The sequence below is a fragment of the Stegostoma tigrinum genome, chromosome 3 (genome assembly GCF_030684315.1).
Source record: "Stegostoma tigrinum isolate sSteTig4 chromosome 3, sSteTig4.hap1, whole genome shotgun sequence".
NCBI classification, from domain to species: domain Eukaryota; kingdom Metazoa; phylum Chordata; class Chondrichthyes; order Orectolobiformes; family Stegostomatidae; genus Stegostoma; species Stegostoma tigrinum.
Window position 1 is genome coordinate 7,984,491 of NC_081356.1, and position 19,644 is coordinate 8,004,134.

The 19,644-nt window shown below is 40.0% G+C and overlaps 1 protein-coding gene across 5 annotated transcripts in view; it reads left to right on the forward strand.

The window, feature by feature from the left end:
* The window catches only part of LOC125451284 (ELAV-like protein 2), a 108,846-nt gene extending 92,390 nt beyond the window's left edge, over positions 1-16,456 (forward strand). For all 5 annotated transcript variants that reach the window (XM_048528247.2, XM_048528250.2, XM_048528251.2 and 2 more), the window contains 2 exons: positions 12,999-13,037; positions 13,791-16,456. In XM_048528247.2, the coding sequence (XP_048384204.1) occupies positions 12,999-13,037; positions 13,791-14,118 (367 nt within the window). In that variant the 3' untranslated portion in view covers positions 14,119-16,456. The remainder of the gene's footprint in view (positions 1-12,998; positions 13,038-13,790) is intronic.
* The last annotated feature ends 3,188 nt before the right edge of the window (positions 16,457-19,644 follow it).

Below are 19,644 nucleotides of genomic sequence, written 5' to 3' on the forward strand. Positions count from 1 at the left end.
ACAGGCCAAGGAGGTGGGATGAGGTTGGTAGATGGGAAATGGAGGTGCGGCTTGAGGTGGGAGGAGGGGATAGGTGAGAAGAACAACAGGTTAAGGAGGCAGGGACTAGCTGGGCTGGTTTAGGGATGCACTGGGGGAGGGGGAGATTTTGAAGCTTGTGAATTCCACATTGATACCACTGGGCTGCAGGGCTCCCAAGCGGAATATGAGTTGCTGTTCCTGTAACCTTCGGGTGGCATCATTGTGGCACTGCAGGAGGCCCATGATGGACATGTCATCTAAAGAATGGGAGGGGGAGTTAAAATGGTTCACGACAGGGAGGCACAGTTGTTTATTGTGAACCAAGCGGAGGTGTTCCGCAAGGTGGTCCCCAAGCCGCTGCTTGGTTTCCCCAATGTAGAGGAAGCCACGCCAGGTACAGTGGATACAGTATACTACATTGGCAGATGTGCAGGTGAACATGTGCTTAATTTGGAAAGTCATCTTGGGGCCTGGGGTGACGGTGAGGGAGGTAGTGTGGGGGCAAGTGTAGCGCTGTTCTGCAACTGCAGGAAATGTTCTGGATCTGTTTCATGTAGTAAAGATTTACTGACTTGTAAAAGAAGAATAATTTTCTGTACAACTGAGTATATACCTTTAAATTCCTCAATAAACGCGCTTGGTCTCAACATTCCTTTTCCTCAATTCAGCGAGAGTTTACTTCTTTGAGAATTAACCTTTGACTGTCCAGACAGAGAGAATTGAGGATCTAGGTTTTTTGCTTCACTGGCTGCCAGGAATGTAGCTCAGAATAGGTTGATTATATGAAACGGTTATTTTTGATGTTCTCCATGTATAATTTGTTAATCTGCTTTTTGTATGTACACGAGTATCTGAACCAACTTTAGGCAAAAATAGACGTCCCTGTTATTTTTTAAATCCAACTGCTGGAGTATAGGATTTTGGTTGCTTGAATAAAATAGATCTGCCCCTCGAGGCTGTAAAACTGCAAGAAATTGATTCTTATACTGTAGTATCCTATTCACCACATTCAAATCTTCAAGCACCACAAATAAAGCAGATGTCTGTCATGTTCCCTCCTCCTTCTCTCAGCCAGGTTGTAAACAACTGATCCTGCCCTGGCTGTTATGGTCTCTTCATTTTTATCATTATTATTCTGTCTATCCTACACTGTCAACTCCCAAGCCATTCATAAAACACTTAACGTTGTCTGTAGGAATTGTGTAAACTCAAGACACTAGACTCCATACATAATTGAAACCTGCTGACCTTTTAGTATGGAAGTAGCATTTAGCCCTTGAGCCTAACATCTGCTTTCTCACACTTCATAGTCTTGAGGATTTAAAATGCATGGCCAATCTACCAAACAGCTAATTTGTGATCCTGACCAAGACCCTCATGTTTTTATGACCTGGTTGGAAGCCCCTGACACTCTTTTTGAAGTAAGAGGTATGGAAATTCTGAATCCTTTTGAATAAAATTTGGCCACAAGATTTTGTTTTTTGAAGAAACAAAAAATCTTTGTTTGAAAGCAAGTTTATTTTCGGCTTTGCAAAATCTACCTTGCACTGTGCCAATTATAAAACCAAGTAAACAACACCTTGCATTCCCAGTGGTGGGTATAACGCTGTTGGTCCCATGCATTTGTCTGCAAACTGCCCAGAGAATCAAACAATCTTGTTACATTGTCTTCCTTCACTGCGCCCCCCCGCCACTAAAGGAAATCCCACTCTTTGCTGTCAGAGCAAGCTTTTGAATTCCCCTCCTTTGCCTTCACCCAACCAAATTGGTGTTGTGACTAGTGTCAGAACGTCTCAAATGCTCCAATCTCACGATACAAAACTAGTTTCTGACTGCAGCTCGTTCTGACCTCCCCAGGGCATGTCTCTGCCCTAGCTGCATGGGACCAGCTTTCAGCATTCCTTTTTTACCCCAAACCTCATTAGTTCCTTCACCAGCTCTGCATCTTCTGAATTCCAAGTTCTGTTTTTTCTTTTACTTGCTCACCAGTTTCCCGAGGTATTAGCCACCATTTTTTTAAAGGTAGAGCGCATTGGGTTCAGTGACTAGTTTTTTTTTTATGTCACGCTGCACTTCGAGTGGCTGGGCTCCAAGGATAAAAGAAAACAGGCTCAGAACAGAGCATGTCCAGCTGGAAATGCTGTCCCACACTGAGAATGGGCAGGGACAGATGGCCTGTTGAAGACTGGAGCCCACGAGAAACATGTAGGAGAATCAGGCATGTTAGTTTCAGAATGATCCAGATTCCTAGTGGTTGCTGGCCATAGTCCTGAAATCAGCAGGAAATAACTGCCCAAGCTACATCAGCACTTGATGATAAAATGTGAGGCTGGATGAACACAGCAGGCCCAGAATCATCTCAGGAGCATAAAAGCTGACGTTTCGGGCCTAGACACTTCAGAGAGGGGTATAGGGTGAGGGTTCTGGAATAAATAGGGAGAGGGGGGGAGGTGGACCGAAGATGGAGAGAAAAGAAGATATGTGGAGAGGAGAGTATAGGTAGGGAGGGGATAGGTCAGTCCAGGGAAGACGGACAGGTCAGGGAGGTGGGATAAGGTTAGTAGGTAGGAGATGGAGGTGCGGCTTGGGGTGGGAGGAAGGGATGGGTGAGAGGAAGAACAGGTTACGGAGGCAGAGACAGGCTGGACTGGTTTTGGGATACAGTGGGTGGAGGGGAAGAGCTGGGCTGGTTGTGTGGTGCAGTGGGGGGAGGGAACGAACTGGGCTGGTTTTGGGATGCGGTGGGGGAGGGGGGATTTTGAAGCTGCTGAAGTCCACGTTAATACCATTGGGATGCAGGGTTCCCAAGCGGAATATGAGTTGCTGTTCCTGCAACCTTTGGGTGGCATCATTGTGGCACTGCAGGAGGCCCACGATGGACATGTCATATAAGGAATGGAAGGGGGAGTGGAAATGGTTTGCGACTGGGAGGTGCAGTTGTTTATTGCGAACCGAGCGGAGGTGTTCTGCAAAGCAGTCCCCAAGCCTCCACTTGGTTTCCCCAATGTAGAGGAAGCCACACCGGGTACAGTGGATGCAGTATACCACATTGGCAGATGTGCAGGTGAACCTCTGCTTAATATGGAAAGTCATCGGACCTACATCAGCACTTGAGCTGCTTTAAATAAAGACTCCCTCCAGCACTAGGTATGTGTACCAGCTCGATTTCTAAGCCAGAATTTAAACATTGATTCTTGCACGATACTGAATATCATGAGTATACACAGTTGGTGTTTTGATAACTGTATGAAACATAGTTGCTGATATTGGTTCAAATAAAATTTGCTGAGTTAATGCATTGATCCTCTCCATCATCCTGTTTGTTTTAAAGCGGGAGGAATGAGCTCTCTCGCTGAATTCCACCCCCACAAATGGATCTAGTGATACCAGTACACTTAGAAATTGTAAATCTCCATTGTACTTATAGGCAGGTGTAATTTAACAAACAAGGACCTTATTTCCTGACTGATTTGGGATTAATGTTCAGTGAAGTTGCTGTTAGCAGTTGCCATTTTAACTACTGTAGCTAAATCACTGTAGGTGCAGCATCATGATGGCCACGTTTATCAGTAACCATTTTGGTTTCTACCTGTTTACTCTTGTAAAGAATTTTGCTACCAGTATTCAGACATCCGTCTACTTCAATTAAGCAATTTCTTGGGGTAAAAGATTAGTGGTTTGCAAAACTTCTCTCTATTATTTGAAATTAATGGAGAAAGATTTAGCTGTCCTTAGACATGTCTAACATGCAGCTGCAGTTACAAAAGACTAGCATCTTGGATTTCATTGCATGGGGGCTAGATTATGGATTTTGTTTTTGAAAAATGTCTTCCAGTTCTTTTGTCAATCGACATCTCGAGCGCTATGTGCAGTTTCAGTCAAATTGTCAAAGGAAGGATATACGTATGTTATAAAACTTGCTCGTCTGAATCTTTGGATGATTTTGATGGACAAGAACCATCTTTCACTTAGGGTTGTGTCTCTTGGTACTTCTCCCTTGTCACTTACAGGTGCTCAGTTGTCACGTATAATCACAACTGAGATTGATACATTTTGAAACATAGAAGGAGCCCTAAAGATTAGGGTAGGACTTTGAAGTGGCATTTTTTCAAAAAACCACAAGTCTTGTCTGGAGAATCAAAATGTATGGATTAAACTGGGTAGTTGCAGCATACATCAATGGGCTAAATGATAGTAAGTAAAAACAAATGGTACTTGCGTTGATGTGATAATGGGAACTGCAGATGCTGGAGAATTCAAGATAATAAAATGTGAGGCTGGATGAACACAGCAGGCCAAGCAGCATCTTGGGAGCACAAAAGCTGACGTTTTGGGCCTAGACCCTTCTTCACAGCCTGTCAGAATGATTGAGACCAAGGACTGACTGACTTTGTTCTGATGACCTAAACTTGGCTATGCAGGGCACAATTTCGAAAGTGGTTTTAGTTGGAAAATGTGGGCATGTTGTGAACTGAGGAAAGTGATGAATATCGAGTTGACGTGGTCTGACATTGATAAACATGTGACACTTTTAATGTGGAGAAGTGTGAAGTGATCACGTTTTTTTTCCAAAAACATGGAGATTGTGATACCAGAACTAGATGAGAAAGTGGCTAAAGGATCTTTGAGTACAAAAGCAAGAATGTTTATTTTAATGACCTGTCTGTTGTAAAGCATGACCTTGACCTCATGGTGTATTTTAATTCTGGGCACCATATTTGATAAATATGAAGGCATTTGAGAGGATGTAGAAACTATGTACACAAGTGGTATCAGACATGAGACTTCAGTTTTAAAGATGGATTGGAGAGATTAGGTTTCATTTTGGAGTAGAGATAGCTGAAAGACAACTTGACTGTCAATAACTCCATGTCTAAAATAGAGTAAATAGATTACATTACTTCAAATTTGGGGTCAATGTCTGAAGAGGGGTCTAGGCCTAAAATGTCAGCCTTCCTGCTCGTTGGCCTGCTGTGTTCATCCAGCTCTACACCTTGTTATCTTTGAAGTGATGGTGTCTAATTCTTCATGATTTAAGTTCTGGAATGTACAGGAGTGGAAGCAGATGTAGCCATGGCTTTCAAAAGGAATTGAATTTTTTTCTTTATTCATTAATGGGATGAGGGTGTTGCTGAATAGACAGCATTTATTGCCCAGCACAAAGGGCAGTTGAAAATCAACCACACTGTTGTGGGTCTGGAGTCTGATGTAGGCCAGGCCAGGTAAGGATGGCAATTTCCTTCCCTAAAGACATTAGTGAACCAGGATGGGTCTTTTGACAATTGATTCATGGTAATTAGATTTTCAATTCCAGATAGTTAATTAAAATCAAATTCTGATCTCTACCATGGTGGGATTTGAACCCAGGTCCCTGGAATGCTAGCTGGGTCGCTGGATTGACAATCCAGTGATAATACCACTCAGTCATTGCTTCCCCTGCTTTTTCCCGTCCAGTCCTAATTCTTCAGGTATTCAGAGGGAGTGGGATGACCCAGACTGCTCCCCAGCAGGGAACTCTCAGGGTATTGCAGTATACTTGCACTGTAACCATTCCATGATTTTGGTTATCTTGGAAATTAACCAATAGAAGCAAATCTAAAAATAGAGGGCAATTGAGTTAAGCTCCCATGCTTGTTTCTCTCTCCTCCTTCTGTTAGCCCAACTATTTAGTTGAGTATGTCATGAATCCTGAACGTTTTCTTCAAGAATTGAATTCAAGTTTTTATGTAATTAGGGGATTTAGCATTATGTGATGAACACCTGACCTAATTATTTGTCATGGCCTGACTCTGGTCATTGTAGTTAACTACATGATAGACTTGAATGAAAATGACCAGATTGCATTTGTGTGAAAGTAACAAGTGGTAACTAAAGTTGATGATTCTGCATTTGGGTGATATTTAGAGAAGTGAATTCGAAGATTAAGAATGGGTTTAGGTAAGATGTCCACTGCATTTAATATCAACCTGAATAGTTGAACTGTCAGGTAATATTTTGGATGTGATACACCATCTATCCAACAAAATCTGTTGTTAAAATGGTATGGTCTGGTGCCAGTTTGGATGAGTGTTCTCGTGAATTTATCACAGCTGTAAAATTAAGTAGGTACACAAGCATAAGTAGAAGTATTTAGTTTTTAACCTGAGCAAAATAGCTTTTTGCTAAAAATGATAGTCCTTATAATAAGACATAGGAGTGGAAGTAAGGCCATTCGGCCCATCAAGTTCACTGTCATTTAAATCATGGCTGATTTGGGCATTTCAATACCACTTACCTGCACTCTCCCAGTAGCCCTTGATTCCTTTTGAGATCAAGAATTTGTCGATCTCTGCCTTGAAGGCATCCAACATCCCGGCCTCCACTGCACTCTGCGACACTCTGGCTGAAGAAATGTTGTCTCGTTTCAGTTTTAAATTTACCCCCTCTAATTTTAAGGATGTGCCCATGGGTCCTAGTCTTCCCATCTAATGGAAACAACTTCCTAGCGTCCACCCCTTCTAAACCATATATTATCTTGTAAGTTTCTATTAGATCTCCCCTCAACCTTCTAAACTGAGTACAATCCCAGGATTAGGATTATCTCATGCATCACTCATGCTTTCTTGTTGCTCATCAGTGTTTTCTTTCTATGCTTTGTGTATCTATCAGGTATTGCAGTCCAAAACCTGTGGAGGATGCAGTTCTGTGACACTTCCAACATAATGTCTTTTTTTAGATCTGTTCTTTTTAACCAGTACTAGGGAATACCCCACCTCTTATTTCAGTGGAATGTACGGGGAGCACAAAAAATTGCCCTGGAAACATCCATCCTTTTTCCACTACTTTCAGTTTGAAAGTTGCACACCAACTTGGCAGATCTGGTGTGGAGAAGAGCTTGATTTAATTCCATTGCATAGTTGGTTATGAGGGATTCAACTTTTCTCCTCCCAATCTTGTGGCTTCATTTCTAACTTTGCCCTTGATGTTACTTTGTCACCCCTATCTGCCTTGTAGTTGATTAGCTAATTAACTGCAGTTTAAATGTCGAGAATCATTAAAGAATGTCTCTGTCTTGCCCATCAGCAGTGGGCAGTTTTGAACACTGCCTGTGCAAAATTTTCAGCTACCAAATTATTCCCATTGACTTTTATTGTGTAATCTTAAATTTTCTCCCAAATATTTATCAAATTCTCCTTTCTGTTGCCATTTCTTCAGGCAGTGTATTCCAACTCCAACTTGCTGCTTAATTCTGCTCCACCCCCCCCCCCAAAAAAAAAGGTTGCTGCTGGATCTTTCAAATTATCTTCAATCTAACTCTGCTGATTTCTGACCTATTTGCAGTGGCAAATTTCTTTTTTACACTTGACGACAAAACTGAATTTTGAGAACTTCTGACCTGCCATACTCTGAGAAAAGCAATCTTTCTCAGAAAATGCTCAGGATTAGTTATCATGCTTAAGGACAGGTGTTCCAATTCTTTTTCAGGTGAAATCTGATCACCTCTTGGATTTGTCATGTTCCAAAGAATCTGAAGTGCTGCTTTCTGTGCCAGTGCTACATTTGAATAGTGTGCACTTTTAAATGTTTCAGAGATAGGAATTGCAGATGCTGGAGAATCTGAGATAACAAGCTGTGGAGCTGGATGAACACACAGGCCGAGCAGCATCTCAGGAGCAGGAAGGCTGATGTTTTGGACCTAGAAGGGATACCTGCACAAGGTGGCCGTGTTAAACTTGAGCAGTCCTGTGACTAGTTTTCTCATTATGTTGGAGTATTTTCGTTTCAGTGGAGGAGAGGAACCAGAAATCGCAGAAAGAAACTGCAATGCATGAATGGCAGCGACATTAGGAAAACTCTGAAGATTCAGGAAAGAGACCCCATTTCTGAAGAGTCTAGGCCTGAAATGCCAGCTTTCCTGCTCTTCTGCTGCTTGGCCTGCTGTGTTCATCCGGCTCTCTACACCTTGTTGTCTCATGCACTTTTAAATGCTTTGACAGTTCACATAGCTTTGTTTTTTGAAGAGGCCTCGGTGACCCGAGAAGCAATGGAGTTGGACATGTTAGTCAGTAGCTGGGATTAACCCATACTTGATTTATATGGAGTTGGTATGTGAACTTGAATACTGACTAATCAAGGCTAGATGTGTTTCACTAATGGGAAATCTGCAGATAAGCCATTTTATGTTAAACATCTCAACTGCCTTCTTTGCATCTCTTGTCACGAAGTTGCTTTAAGCCTAACATTTTGTGTGGGACTTGACCTGTCCTAGGTAGGTTGTTTGATTAGTTTTTGCTTGAAAGCTTGTAATGTCAATTTCTGCATGTTGCTACACTGGATCATATGTTGAAGTGTTTAACAGTTGGAAGGTCATCTGACTTGCCAAAAATCTTGCGCCTTGCAATAGCTGGAACACTGAGGAGAATCGGTGATTTCCCAAGAGCTGTGACGCACTTTGGTTTCATTCCCAAAGAAGTAAAAGAAATATCCATCTTACAAAATACAAAATGCTCTTGGGTGAGAATAGAAATTTAATTGGGGGTTCAGAGTTTGGGGCTTAAAGAATGTGTTTATATTGCTTTACTTGACTACACAAGCTGTAGGAAGAGGCGGCATAGGCTGGGCCTGTGATCTGTGGAAAGTCAGAAGCTGAAGGTTCACCTTACAGGACTTTATAAAATCATGATGGGCATGGAAAAGTTGAATAGCCAAAGCCTTTTCCCCATGGTGGGGGAGCCCAAAACTAGAGGATATGGATTTAAGGTGAGAGGTAAGATTTAAGAGACTTACTGGATAATGTTGGCACACGGGGTGGTGCATGAATGGAATGAGCACTTAATGGAAGTGGTGGAGCCTGGTACAATTACAGCATTGAAGAGGCCTCTGGATGCATATATGAGCAGGAAAGGTTGAGCGGTATGAGCTTTATGCTGGCAAATGAGACTAGATATATTTAGGATATCTGGTTGGCATGTCTGAGGTGGACCGAAGAATCTGCTTTTGTCATACACCTCTGACTTGCTAAATGAAAGCAGGAGTAGACCGTGTGACCTCCATTTTAATATGATCATGGCTAATTTTGGGTTTCGACTCCTATTTTCCTGATCACTTCTAAATTCCCTAATTCTCTGAAACCAAAACATTTTGCCCATCCCAGCTTAAACCTCTTCAATGGTGACTCCACAACCTTCTGGGACAGAACATAGTTAGTTGAGGTAAGAAATCTCTGAATTGTAAACGATTAGCTCTGGTGCCTAACTTTTTAGATTATTGCTAGTAGAAAGAGTTACATAACATTAATCCGCACCCCTCCTCAACCTCGTGCCTTTTCAATGAGAGGATTTCAATTTTTCCACTAAATGGCACTTAAAAGCGCGCAACTAAAGTTGTATATCTTTTTAATAACTGGAGTTCTCTTTTTTTCGTCAAGCTTACTGGTTTCCATAACAATCTATTCCAGTAACTTTTTTTGTTTGGAAACAAGTGTCTAGTGCAGATGCTGAAAATGCCAGAAATAATTAAATCAGTCTGGGTGCATCTGAAGAACAAAAGTTTTTAACATTTCAGGTCAGTGATTTTTGTTTTTGTTTTAAGTTTTGGTCAGTTTTTTACTTCGAGTTGATGTTTGTGTAATGGCACTCTACACTTCACAATGGGCTCCTGTGGGTCCAAAAATAATGAATAATACAGTCTGTCATTTGCTAAATCTCCTCCAAGCACCTGAGGTAATGGTAGGGGATTGGGAAGCAAGGTTCACAGGTTTGCAACTGCATCCCCCATGAACACACATACCAAGGCGTGTGGAAAGTGTTGCTCCTAACTGAGGGTTGCTGTCTGTTATTTTTGCTCTAAGCAATAAAGGATAGCATATCAGTTGCACTGCATAAGTTCAAACTTTGCATTGTTTGCCAACTTGTGACCCTTACTTCCCTCCATACCAGGCAACATCCTAGTAAATCTCCTCTGCACCCTTTCCAAAGCTTCCACATCCTCCTTATAATGCGGTGACCAGAACTGTACGCAGTACTCAAAGTGTGGCCATGCCAGAGTTTTATACAGCTGCAGCATAACCTCTTGGTTCCAGAACTCGAACCCTCTAAGAGCTAAAACACTGTATGCTGCCTTAACAGCCCTGTCAACCTGGGTGGCAACTTTCAAGGATCTGTGTACATGGACACAGATCTCTCTACTCATCTACACTACCAAGAATCTTACCATTAGCCCTGTACTTTGCCTTCCGGTTACTTCTACCACAGTGCATCACCTCACACTTGTCTGCATTAAACTCCATTTGCCTCCCCTCAGCCCCGCTCTGCAGCTATCTATGTCTCTGTAACCTACAACATCCTTCATCACTATCCACAACTCCACCGACCTTAGTGTTGTCTGCAAATTTACTAACCCATCCTTCTACGCCCTCATTCAGGTCGTTTATAAAAATGACAAACAGCAGTGGACCCAACACCGACCCTTGCGGTACACCACTAGTAACTGGTCTCCAGGATGAACATTTCCCATCAACCACCACCCTCTGTCTTCTTTCAGCAAGCCAATTTCTCTGATCCAAACTGCTATATCTCCCACAATCGCATTCCTCTGCATTTTGTACAGTAGCTGACTGTGGGGAACCTTATCGAACGCCCTGCTGAAATCCATATACACCACATCCACCGGTTTACTCTCATCTACCTGTTTGGTCACCTTCTCAAAGAACTCAATAAGGTTTGTGAGGCATGACCTACCCTTCACAAAACTGTGCTGACTATCCCTAATCAATTTATTCTTTTCTAGATGATTCTCAATCCTATCTCTTATAAGCTTTTCCAACACTTTACCAACAACTGAGGTAAGGCTCACTGGTCTATAATTACCAGGGTTGTCTCTACTCGCGGCGCCCCCCCCCCCCCCCCCCCCCCCCCTTCTTGAACAGGGGAACCACATTTGCTATCCTCCAGTCGTCTGGCACTATTCCCCTCGACAATGACGAGTTGGTTTACAGCCTTCGCTGTCCTGTTTGCTGTCCTTGACTGGGAAATAGTGAAGATCAGGTTTTTCAATCATATAGTGCTTAAAATAGTTTGGTAGCCACCAGTAGTAAATTCTGACCACCTTTGAATATGTTTGCATTCACTTTTCTAAGCAAGTTATTCTTTGGATATACGCATGGTTTGACTTAGTTTCAATATATTGGGCCAAACGGTCCTGAATTTAGAAAAATGCATTTGGGGCTCATTGCAAGAACCTGTATTTGAGTAACAGTTAAATTGAAGAATATCTTCAGGGTCTCCTGGGAATGATGGATTCACTATATATTTACTACCACCATGCTGTTTTTGACCTAATGACTAGATAGGCCTCAGAGGTTGGTTGTCAGTGTATGCTCTTGTTTTAAACAAGCTGTATCTAATTGCTAACAACAATAAATTGAGCTGCATTGGTTTGATGGACATAGTTTTGCATGATACTTACTGCACCTCAACGCTAACCCTTTCAGATTCAAGAAGTCAATACAACAAGTTGCCTTTATTATTGAATAGAATAGAAATTTATTGTTACTGTACTTTGTGGAAAAGTGAACATGTTTTAAGTCACCCCAACATGGCGCCTGTGTCACTGACAGAAGTCATACATTTTAAAAAAAAAAGTAAAACTTAAACAGAATTCGTCACAGTTCAGTTAATGGCTTCTGCGCTGGGATGCCAATTTAAGGAACGATAGGATACCTGAGGATTCAACTGGAATGAGACAGACAGTATCCTTTTAATGGAGAAATTTAGCCATAGGCCTTTAATGTTTCACCACCCAGTTGCAGTGAAGTTTGCTCACTCAACACAATTTATTGTAATACACTAACCTATGAAGAAAAGGATCTATGCAAAACATTGTTAGCAAATTTGAAGCTGAAGATATCGATTGTATGGTTGTCCAGTGCAAGTATGTGCAAAAGTGCTGTGGCTGGACCTAATCAAGTTTTCTAGCCTGATCACTTGAACCATCTTTTAGGCATAACACGTGGCCTATTTTAAAAATCTAGGTAGTCACCATCATTCTTCTAGCAATAATCAGAACTGCTTTGCAGGATTAGGTTCTAGGCTCACTTGTGTGCTTTTCTACAAATCTCGCAGTTTTTTTTCTCCTCTACCCTTTCTTCCTCCTCCCTCCTCCCTCCTCCCTCCTCCCTCCTCCCTCCTCCCTCCTCCCTCCTCCCTCCTCCCTCCTCCCTCCTCCCTCCTCCCTCCTCCCTCCTCCCTCCTCCCTCCTCCCTTCCCCCCCCCCCCCCCCCCCCCCCCCCCCACTGTGTCTCAACTGTAAAGGATGGTTCTAAAAACAGTCCCATCTCTCTGAGATCCAACATTGGACCCCCATTGTTGAGCTGTTCAGGTCTGCAGATGTGTCTGTCAACAAGCTCATTGTATGAGATTCAGTATTGTCTTGAAATACAACCTAATTATTGACTGGTGTTTTGTTTGAATGCACATTTTTTTCTTCTCATCTGTAAATACACCAGGAAATTTGTGTGCTTAACCACTGGCATGAATATCAAATTATCCATAATCAGTAATATAAATGCTGTCAAGATTCAAGATAAATTCTTTCCAAACAAAGTTAAGCTTCCCTTGTACAAAGCTCTGCTCGAAGCCATTACTTGATTTACATGCATTGTCATTCATTGTGTGTAAAGTCTGAGTCAATTCAGTCAGTGCAAGGCTTTTTGTATATCCTCATGAGAAACCACTAGGCATAAGGGTAATCCTGTCTTAATGTTTCTGCTTTCCCAGTCCTTTTCTTCCCTCTCCCTGCTGCTATCATACCCTAACCCCCCCCCCCCCTCTAAATTTGATATTCTGTTTTAATGTTCACTTGACAATACACAACACTACAGTGCTTTCCCCATGTTTAATTGCAAACACAAATTCTTGTGCAATGAATATAAGTCTCATTTTTGGGCTGGGTGACTTTGTTCTTTTGTATGTCTGAACTACAAAATGTCTGTCTTGCAGGTTGGACAATCTTCTTAATATGGCTTATGGCGTCAAAAGGTAATTATCTCCATTTTTTCCATTCCTTTAGAATTTGGTGATGTTTCTGCTAATTTACTTTTGTATCTAGGAATTGTGATCCAAATTGTTTCAACATTGAAATGTTGAACTTGTTTGCTACAATTTGTCATTTAAGCACTTAATCAATCACATTACTTTCAACCCTAGGTTGAACTTGAAATGTAGACTAAGAAGCATTATTTGAATTTTTATTTGTAATCCCATTGCTTAGTTAAGTTCCAAGTGAAGAAAACTTTCTTAAAATACATTAGAGAAACACAAGAAAAACTCTGGATCCTACAAATCTGAAATAAAACAAAATGCTGGTAAGCTTTCAGCATCTGTGGAGAGTAAAATAGAGTTCAGACTTTTTTTTGTAAGAGGAGGAATATGCTTGAGCAATTGAACACTTGTGCATTCCTTCCCTAAGGGATTGTGGGCCCACTCGCTGCACATGAACTGCACTGGTTCAAGCAGACAGCTCATTCTCATCATCTCTGGGGCAAATAGGGATGGGTAATAAATGCTGGTCCACATTCCATGAGTAAATAAAAGTAACTGCTTTAATGTTAAACTGGAATGCTTAATTATGTCAGTCTCAATGGGAGGTTAATGTTATTATAATACACCAGTTAGTTTCTATGGTTTAAAAAATACAAACAGAACTCATGTATCCCAATGTAAAGTGGCAATATTTTTAAAGTCAGTTTGCAAATATGTATGAGGATACATTGTAGTTTTAATTTTTGGCAGGTTTTCACCAATGACCATTGATGGAATGACCAGTTTGGCAGGCATCAATATCCCTGGACATGCTGGAACAGGCTGGTGTATCTTTGTTTACAATTTAGCACCTGATGCAGATGAGAGTATTCTTTGGCAAATGTTTGGACCATTTGGTGCAGTGACCAATGTGAAAGTCATCCGTGACTTCAACACAAACAAGTGTAAAGGCTTTGGATTTGTGACTATGACCAACTATGATGAAGCAGCCATGGCAATAGCCAGTTTAAACGGATACCGCCTAGGGGACAGAGTACTGCAGGTGTCCTTCAAAACCAACAAAACGCACAAAGCCTAATATGTAACATAACTGTTATATAACTATTCAAAAAGACATGTTAAAGCAAAACTTTATATATTAGTGCAAAGACTTTGTAAGTCAGTGTTAAGACAGAAGTATGACTATTTAGCATCCTAAGAATATGAGAAGGTTTTATATTGCTGGTAACTTTGCATTAAATCTTCTTTCATAGCTTTTATGTTTTGAAAATTGACAAGAGGTGCAGGGTTTTTTACCTGTCACAAAACATTCTAGTAACCTCCTTTTGAAGGAGGTGGACCTTTTAAAAAAGAAACTGTTTCAGCTGAAGGAAGAAAGACTCCTAGATTTTTACACAACTGCCTTGAAACAGTACATAAAGTGAATTTGTGAGGCTTTGTTTCTTTTTTCTTTTTTAGAAGAAAATATATTTTGGTCAAGTATTTGATTTGCATTTAAATTCATTACATTTAAGTGATCAGTTTCAAAGAAGTGTTGGTTTACATTTGTTTTCTTTATTTACATGTTAAGTAAAGTTTTTATTTTGATAAGATTTTTGGATTGGGAAAAGGGTGGGCTGCAATTATACCTTATTGTAAGGTTCTTGGAAAATCCTTTTTTTTTCGTAACAGTACCTTGCCAAAGAGAGAGAGCCTCTTTGCTGAAGTGGGTTTAAAAAAAAGCATCTATTTTTATAAAAGAAATTTGGAGAAACTTTTTACAGGACCTGGAACAAATATTTTGACTTGGTTACTTTGAGAATCTCTTCATATGACATCTAGTGGGCTTTTGAAAAAATTAAAACCAGGAAATTTCCAGTGGCTGGCATTTATTGGAAAGACGTGATGTAGAGATTACCTTGAAGACCTTTGTATTACCAAGATGTAGAACCAGTGGGCACTGTGGGTTTCATTTGTATAATCAGTGGATCATCCTGGTTATTTGTGACAAAATGGCTCACGTTTAATTGTGATTTCAAGAATTAAAAAGAGGCTTAACATTGAGACAGTGCATGCAAATATATCAATTATTGAAAATTGGGGGAAATATGTTCTTCCTGAAAGTATTCCCTTCTGTTAAAGCTCAAGGTGTTTAGTGATGTACACTCTCCTGCTGTATTGTCTGTGCTGGAATTGGGTGGAAAAATGATTTGGATTTGCTTTGCAAAACAGATTACAAAGCAGTTGGAATAAATTTAGAAAATGCGAAAATATAATAGACTGCACCTGAGCATTGTGTAATGTAAATAAGTCCTTGTGTTATGGACCTTTTTCTGCTTTTTGTTTTTTGACTACATGCCAAGTGCTGTTTAAAGAACCTGAATGCTTTGTATGTTTTTTGTTTCTTGTAGACTGCATTAACATTACTTGAAGTTTACTTGTTTTGTTGTCCTAATGACCAGAATTGCAGTGCATCAAATTTGTTTGTTGTTGGTCTGTAGATAGTCTTGTTGCAGCTCTTTAAAACTATAGTGACACTGCTTTTGTTATATATGCATTTGTGGTACAATGGGTAAAGCCACAGTTTGAACAAATATGCTTACATTTTCATACTAAAAAGGAAGGTATCCTGTTGAAACGTTTAAAGTAAATTTGCAATTAATGCTTAAATCACTATGGGGAGATATAGCAGTTCTTTATCATAACAGGAATAAATTTGAAAAACTCTATTTTCAGAGAAGCATCTAGCTTAACTTATTCTTCTAAGAACAAATTGGTTGTGGAATTGCAGTCCTCGACCAGGTGCACTGATAACTGTAGTTAAATGTCCTGCTTTGTGTAAACTGAAATGCTCATGTGCTCTTCCCCTTAGAACAAGCAATGTGCTATGCATAACAGTTGTACATTTATCTTTGCTATTGCTTTTGAATACTGTAGTTATAAATTCTCAGCCTAGTTGAAGTACATATACTGTGAAGCACGTGAAAGTGTACACCGATGTTTTCATGCTAACCCACTCAATGCTGTCATCTAGGACTAATCTTTAGGCTTTGCACAGAAGGGGTTGCAAAAGAAACCATGTGCAGCTTTGAAAACAGACTTCTTTCAGTTAATTGTTAAAGCCAATAGTTAACATGAATGTTCTAGCCTATTTGTAGCTGAGTCAAATGCAGCAAAACTTAGTGGGAAAGCATGTGAATTGGTCTTCACTTTACGATGTTTATCATAGCACTTAATAAAATGCAAGTCTGTATTTATTTGAAGTTGTAAAGTATGACTAAATTTACATTGGTTGAATAGAATGTATGTTCTTTTGAGTATTTAAGAGGCTGTACATGTTTCTTTCCTTATATTGTGTTTGGATCATTTGTACTTTTTCATGTTCAGTACATCAATAAACAAAAGTTGAAGGGAATTAAAACTTGTTTTAAGGTTCAGTACGCCTATTCATTTGACTTTGAACTCGTTTTTTAAAAACTTTGTCTTCCGCGTGAAATTTAGCAAAGAAGATTTAGAATTGGGATGCCTTAAACAGATATCCTACAGAGCAAGATGTAGGAGCTGCAGATGCTGGAGAATCTGAGATAACAAGCTGTAGAGATGGATGAACACAGCAGGCCAAGTAGCATCAGAGTAGGAGGACGGGTCTAGGCCCAAAACGTCAGCTTCCCTGCTCTGCTGCTTGTCTTGCTGTGTTCATCCAGCTCTACACCTTGTTATCTGTTATCCTACAGAGCAAGGTTCCAATGTACTTGCTGCTCTGACTTAACCTGGCATTAGTACACAGATATCTTCTTGCAAACAATTTAAAATCAAATAAACAATTGTCTACCTGTGCTAAAGTAAGCTTGGCTGAACTATTGCCTATTTTTGTACAGATGAAACAACTGGATTTAGTTCAACATCAGTATAAAATACAGGAAGGGAAACTTAAGAAATTAGTGTCACATAGATGGGGCAAAGATAACTTATTGCAGTTGACTTCTTACAAAATGTCAGCTTTCATAGTGTTGTTTTGGCCAACCCTGAAAACACCATTACCCTAATGTGCTTCTTAATTTTTTTTGCTCCTCTTTGGAACCCCCTTTGCCCCTCCTATCATCTCACCCAACTTTTTCCCCATTTGTCTGATTTTTGTTTTCATCAAATGTTCTTGCGTTGAAAGTGCATTGGGAATCTGTGGTTGATACCATTACTCAGTCTAGAGTATGTACATAAGAGAAATCCAGAGGGGAGCCCATAGGCCCTATGAAATAGGTCAGTAGATTGAGCTTTCTGACTTCAGTAGATTTGATATTGGATTTGTTCAAAGATATGGTAAATCTGTAGTTTGGGAGATGCTGTTCAGCTGTGGCCATACCCACATACTTCAAGTTTACAAAGATTTTATCCGTAGATTTCCCCCTGTACTGACTGGTTTTAAATGCTTTGAGTGCTGCATGTTAAATTTTAAATGCTTTGAAAAAGTCTGAAAGAACTCCTGTGCATTCACTTAAGTTTTAGATGTTTAGTGCATAGTTTTGGTGAAAATGAACAGTATGACTCTTGGATTGTGCCTATTATCTCCACTTGGAAATGTCTGTCAACTCATCCAAGTGGGAAGAGTTAGTAACTAATGACAATTTTTGGTTATGATTTGTCAGTATTCATAAACAGTGCAAAGCCTGTATTTGCCTGCGTGAATGAATTTTACAGCAGTTAGCCTTCTGAATGTTGAACGTTTTCCAGTATGTGCTTGAATGCCCCAAGACAGTTGTTTTTCTGAAGATGGTGCACCATGTTCATTAAGTATCCAAAGCAAAGTTTTTAAAAGCTTTTTTCCACTTCGCATTTGTTCACTTGTGTAGAAAATGAAACTTTATGGTTCAGATTGTGGCTAGTTCGCTTGGGAACTTGTTAGAAAATTGTTTAAACCAAATTTATTTTAGACTGTTACTACAATACAAGCTAGATACCACCAATGAAATACTTTAAAAGATTGACCTTTGTTTGACTTCAGTAGGTTTGATATTGGATTTGTTCAGATATGGTAAATCTACAGTTCAGCTGTAGCCTTCTCCACCAGTTGTCCTTTTAAAAACAGAAGAACTCCTTTAGCACCACTTTTGTGCATGTGAGCTGTCAGCTTTGGTTCAGCATTAGCTCCTGGGTTCAGTTATCTACCAAGTGCCACAGTGTAGAGTAAGACTGAGGAAGGGCTCTGCTATCAGAGCTTCTGGCTATTTGAATGAGATCCCAAGGTTCCATCGGATCTGACGTGAATGTGAAAGATACCACTTAAAACTACTAGGAAAATTAGAAGATAAATGTGGAGCTGGAGGAACACAGGCCAGGCAGCATCAGGAGCAGGAAAGCTGCCAGAGAAAGGGTCCTGACCCACTCTGCTGCCTGGCCTGCTGTGTTCCTCCAGCTCAACACTTATCTCAGCATTGGTAGTTCTTAACTTCTGCTTTTCCTGGGGATAGTATCATTGCTTTCCTGATGTAATAATGTACAAACTCTTCACGATCTCATTTGCATAATGCCTCAAACAACTTGCTGGCCTCACAGAAGTCAAGTATTAAGCATTTTGGGACATCCAATGCTATATAGATCAATGCTTCACTTTTGTGTGGCTATTACATTTTCAAGTACAAGCAATATTTTAAGAATTTTAATGTGTTGAACATTTTAGCCTGAGTCTTTGGCCAGCAATAGACTGACAATCAGTCTCTGTCCACTGATATACTTGATTTCAACACTAATTTGCTTCTTGTGATAACTCCCCTTGTGGAGAGTTGCTTTAATTTTTTGGCATGTAGGCTTGTTTATTGGTGGCTTTTCTGAAATGCAGCACATCCTGGAACAGATTCCTCAAATTCTTGCTTTAGCTTCCTTACTTGTACTTTCGGACAAGAATTGAACATGCATTAATAATTAGAATGAAGTCTTTCCAAGGTTGGGAAGTGATTATTTAATTGTGTAAAATTAAAAGGAGCTCATCCTTAAGAGATCCTTTGACAAGTTTTTCAAAGGCATATTTTCAACTCCAATGCAATTTCATTTGGGTTCTCCATTTGGAACAGCGATTTTATCAGTTTTGTTAAATATGTAGATAGCATTAAATGAATGGCAAGTTCCTTACCTCGAAATTGGTCCTTCTGTGAATTTTCCACCATAGAGATGAGGATGGTAAACTAGCATATGTGTGTTTTGGGGCTGAAGGTTGTTTCTTGCATTACATGTTATCATATTGTGTCATGTTACATTTGATTATATATTGCAATAAAATGTAACTTGATACATTTTATATGGCCTATCAATTGGTCTGAATTATTCATATCATGGATCCTTTTAATGCCATCAGATCCACTCAAGATGGCAAATGTGTATATACTGCTGTACAACATGTATCAAAACCAACAGTGACTATTAATTCCCTGTTTGTACTTACTGCTAAATGTAGGTCGCTACCTACAGTAAAACTAACAAAAGCTAATTATATTGGAGGCTTGGTGTTTGGCTTTGCTCGCTGATCTGAAAGATTTAATAGGACAGGAGGATGCAGTAAAATAACTGATCAAGTTGCTGGAGGCAAAAAAAGTGAAATTAAATAGTTTTATCCAAGAGAAAAGCTTGATTGATC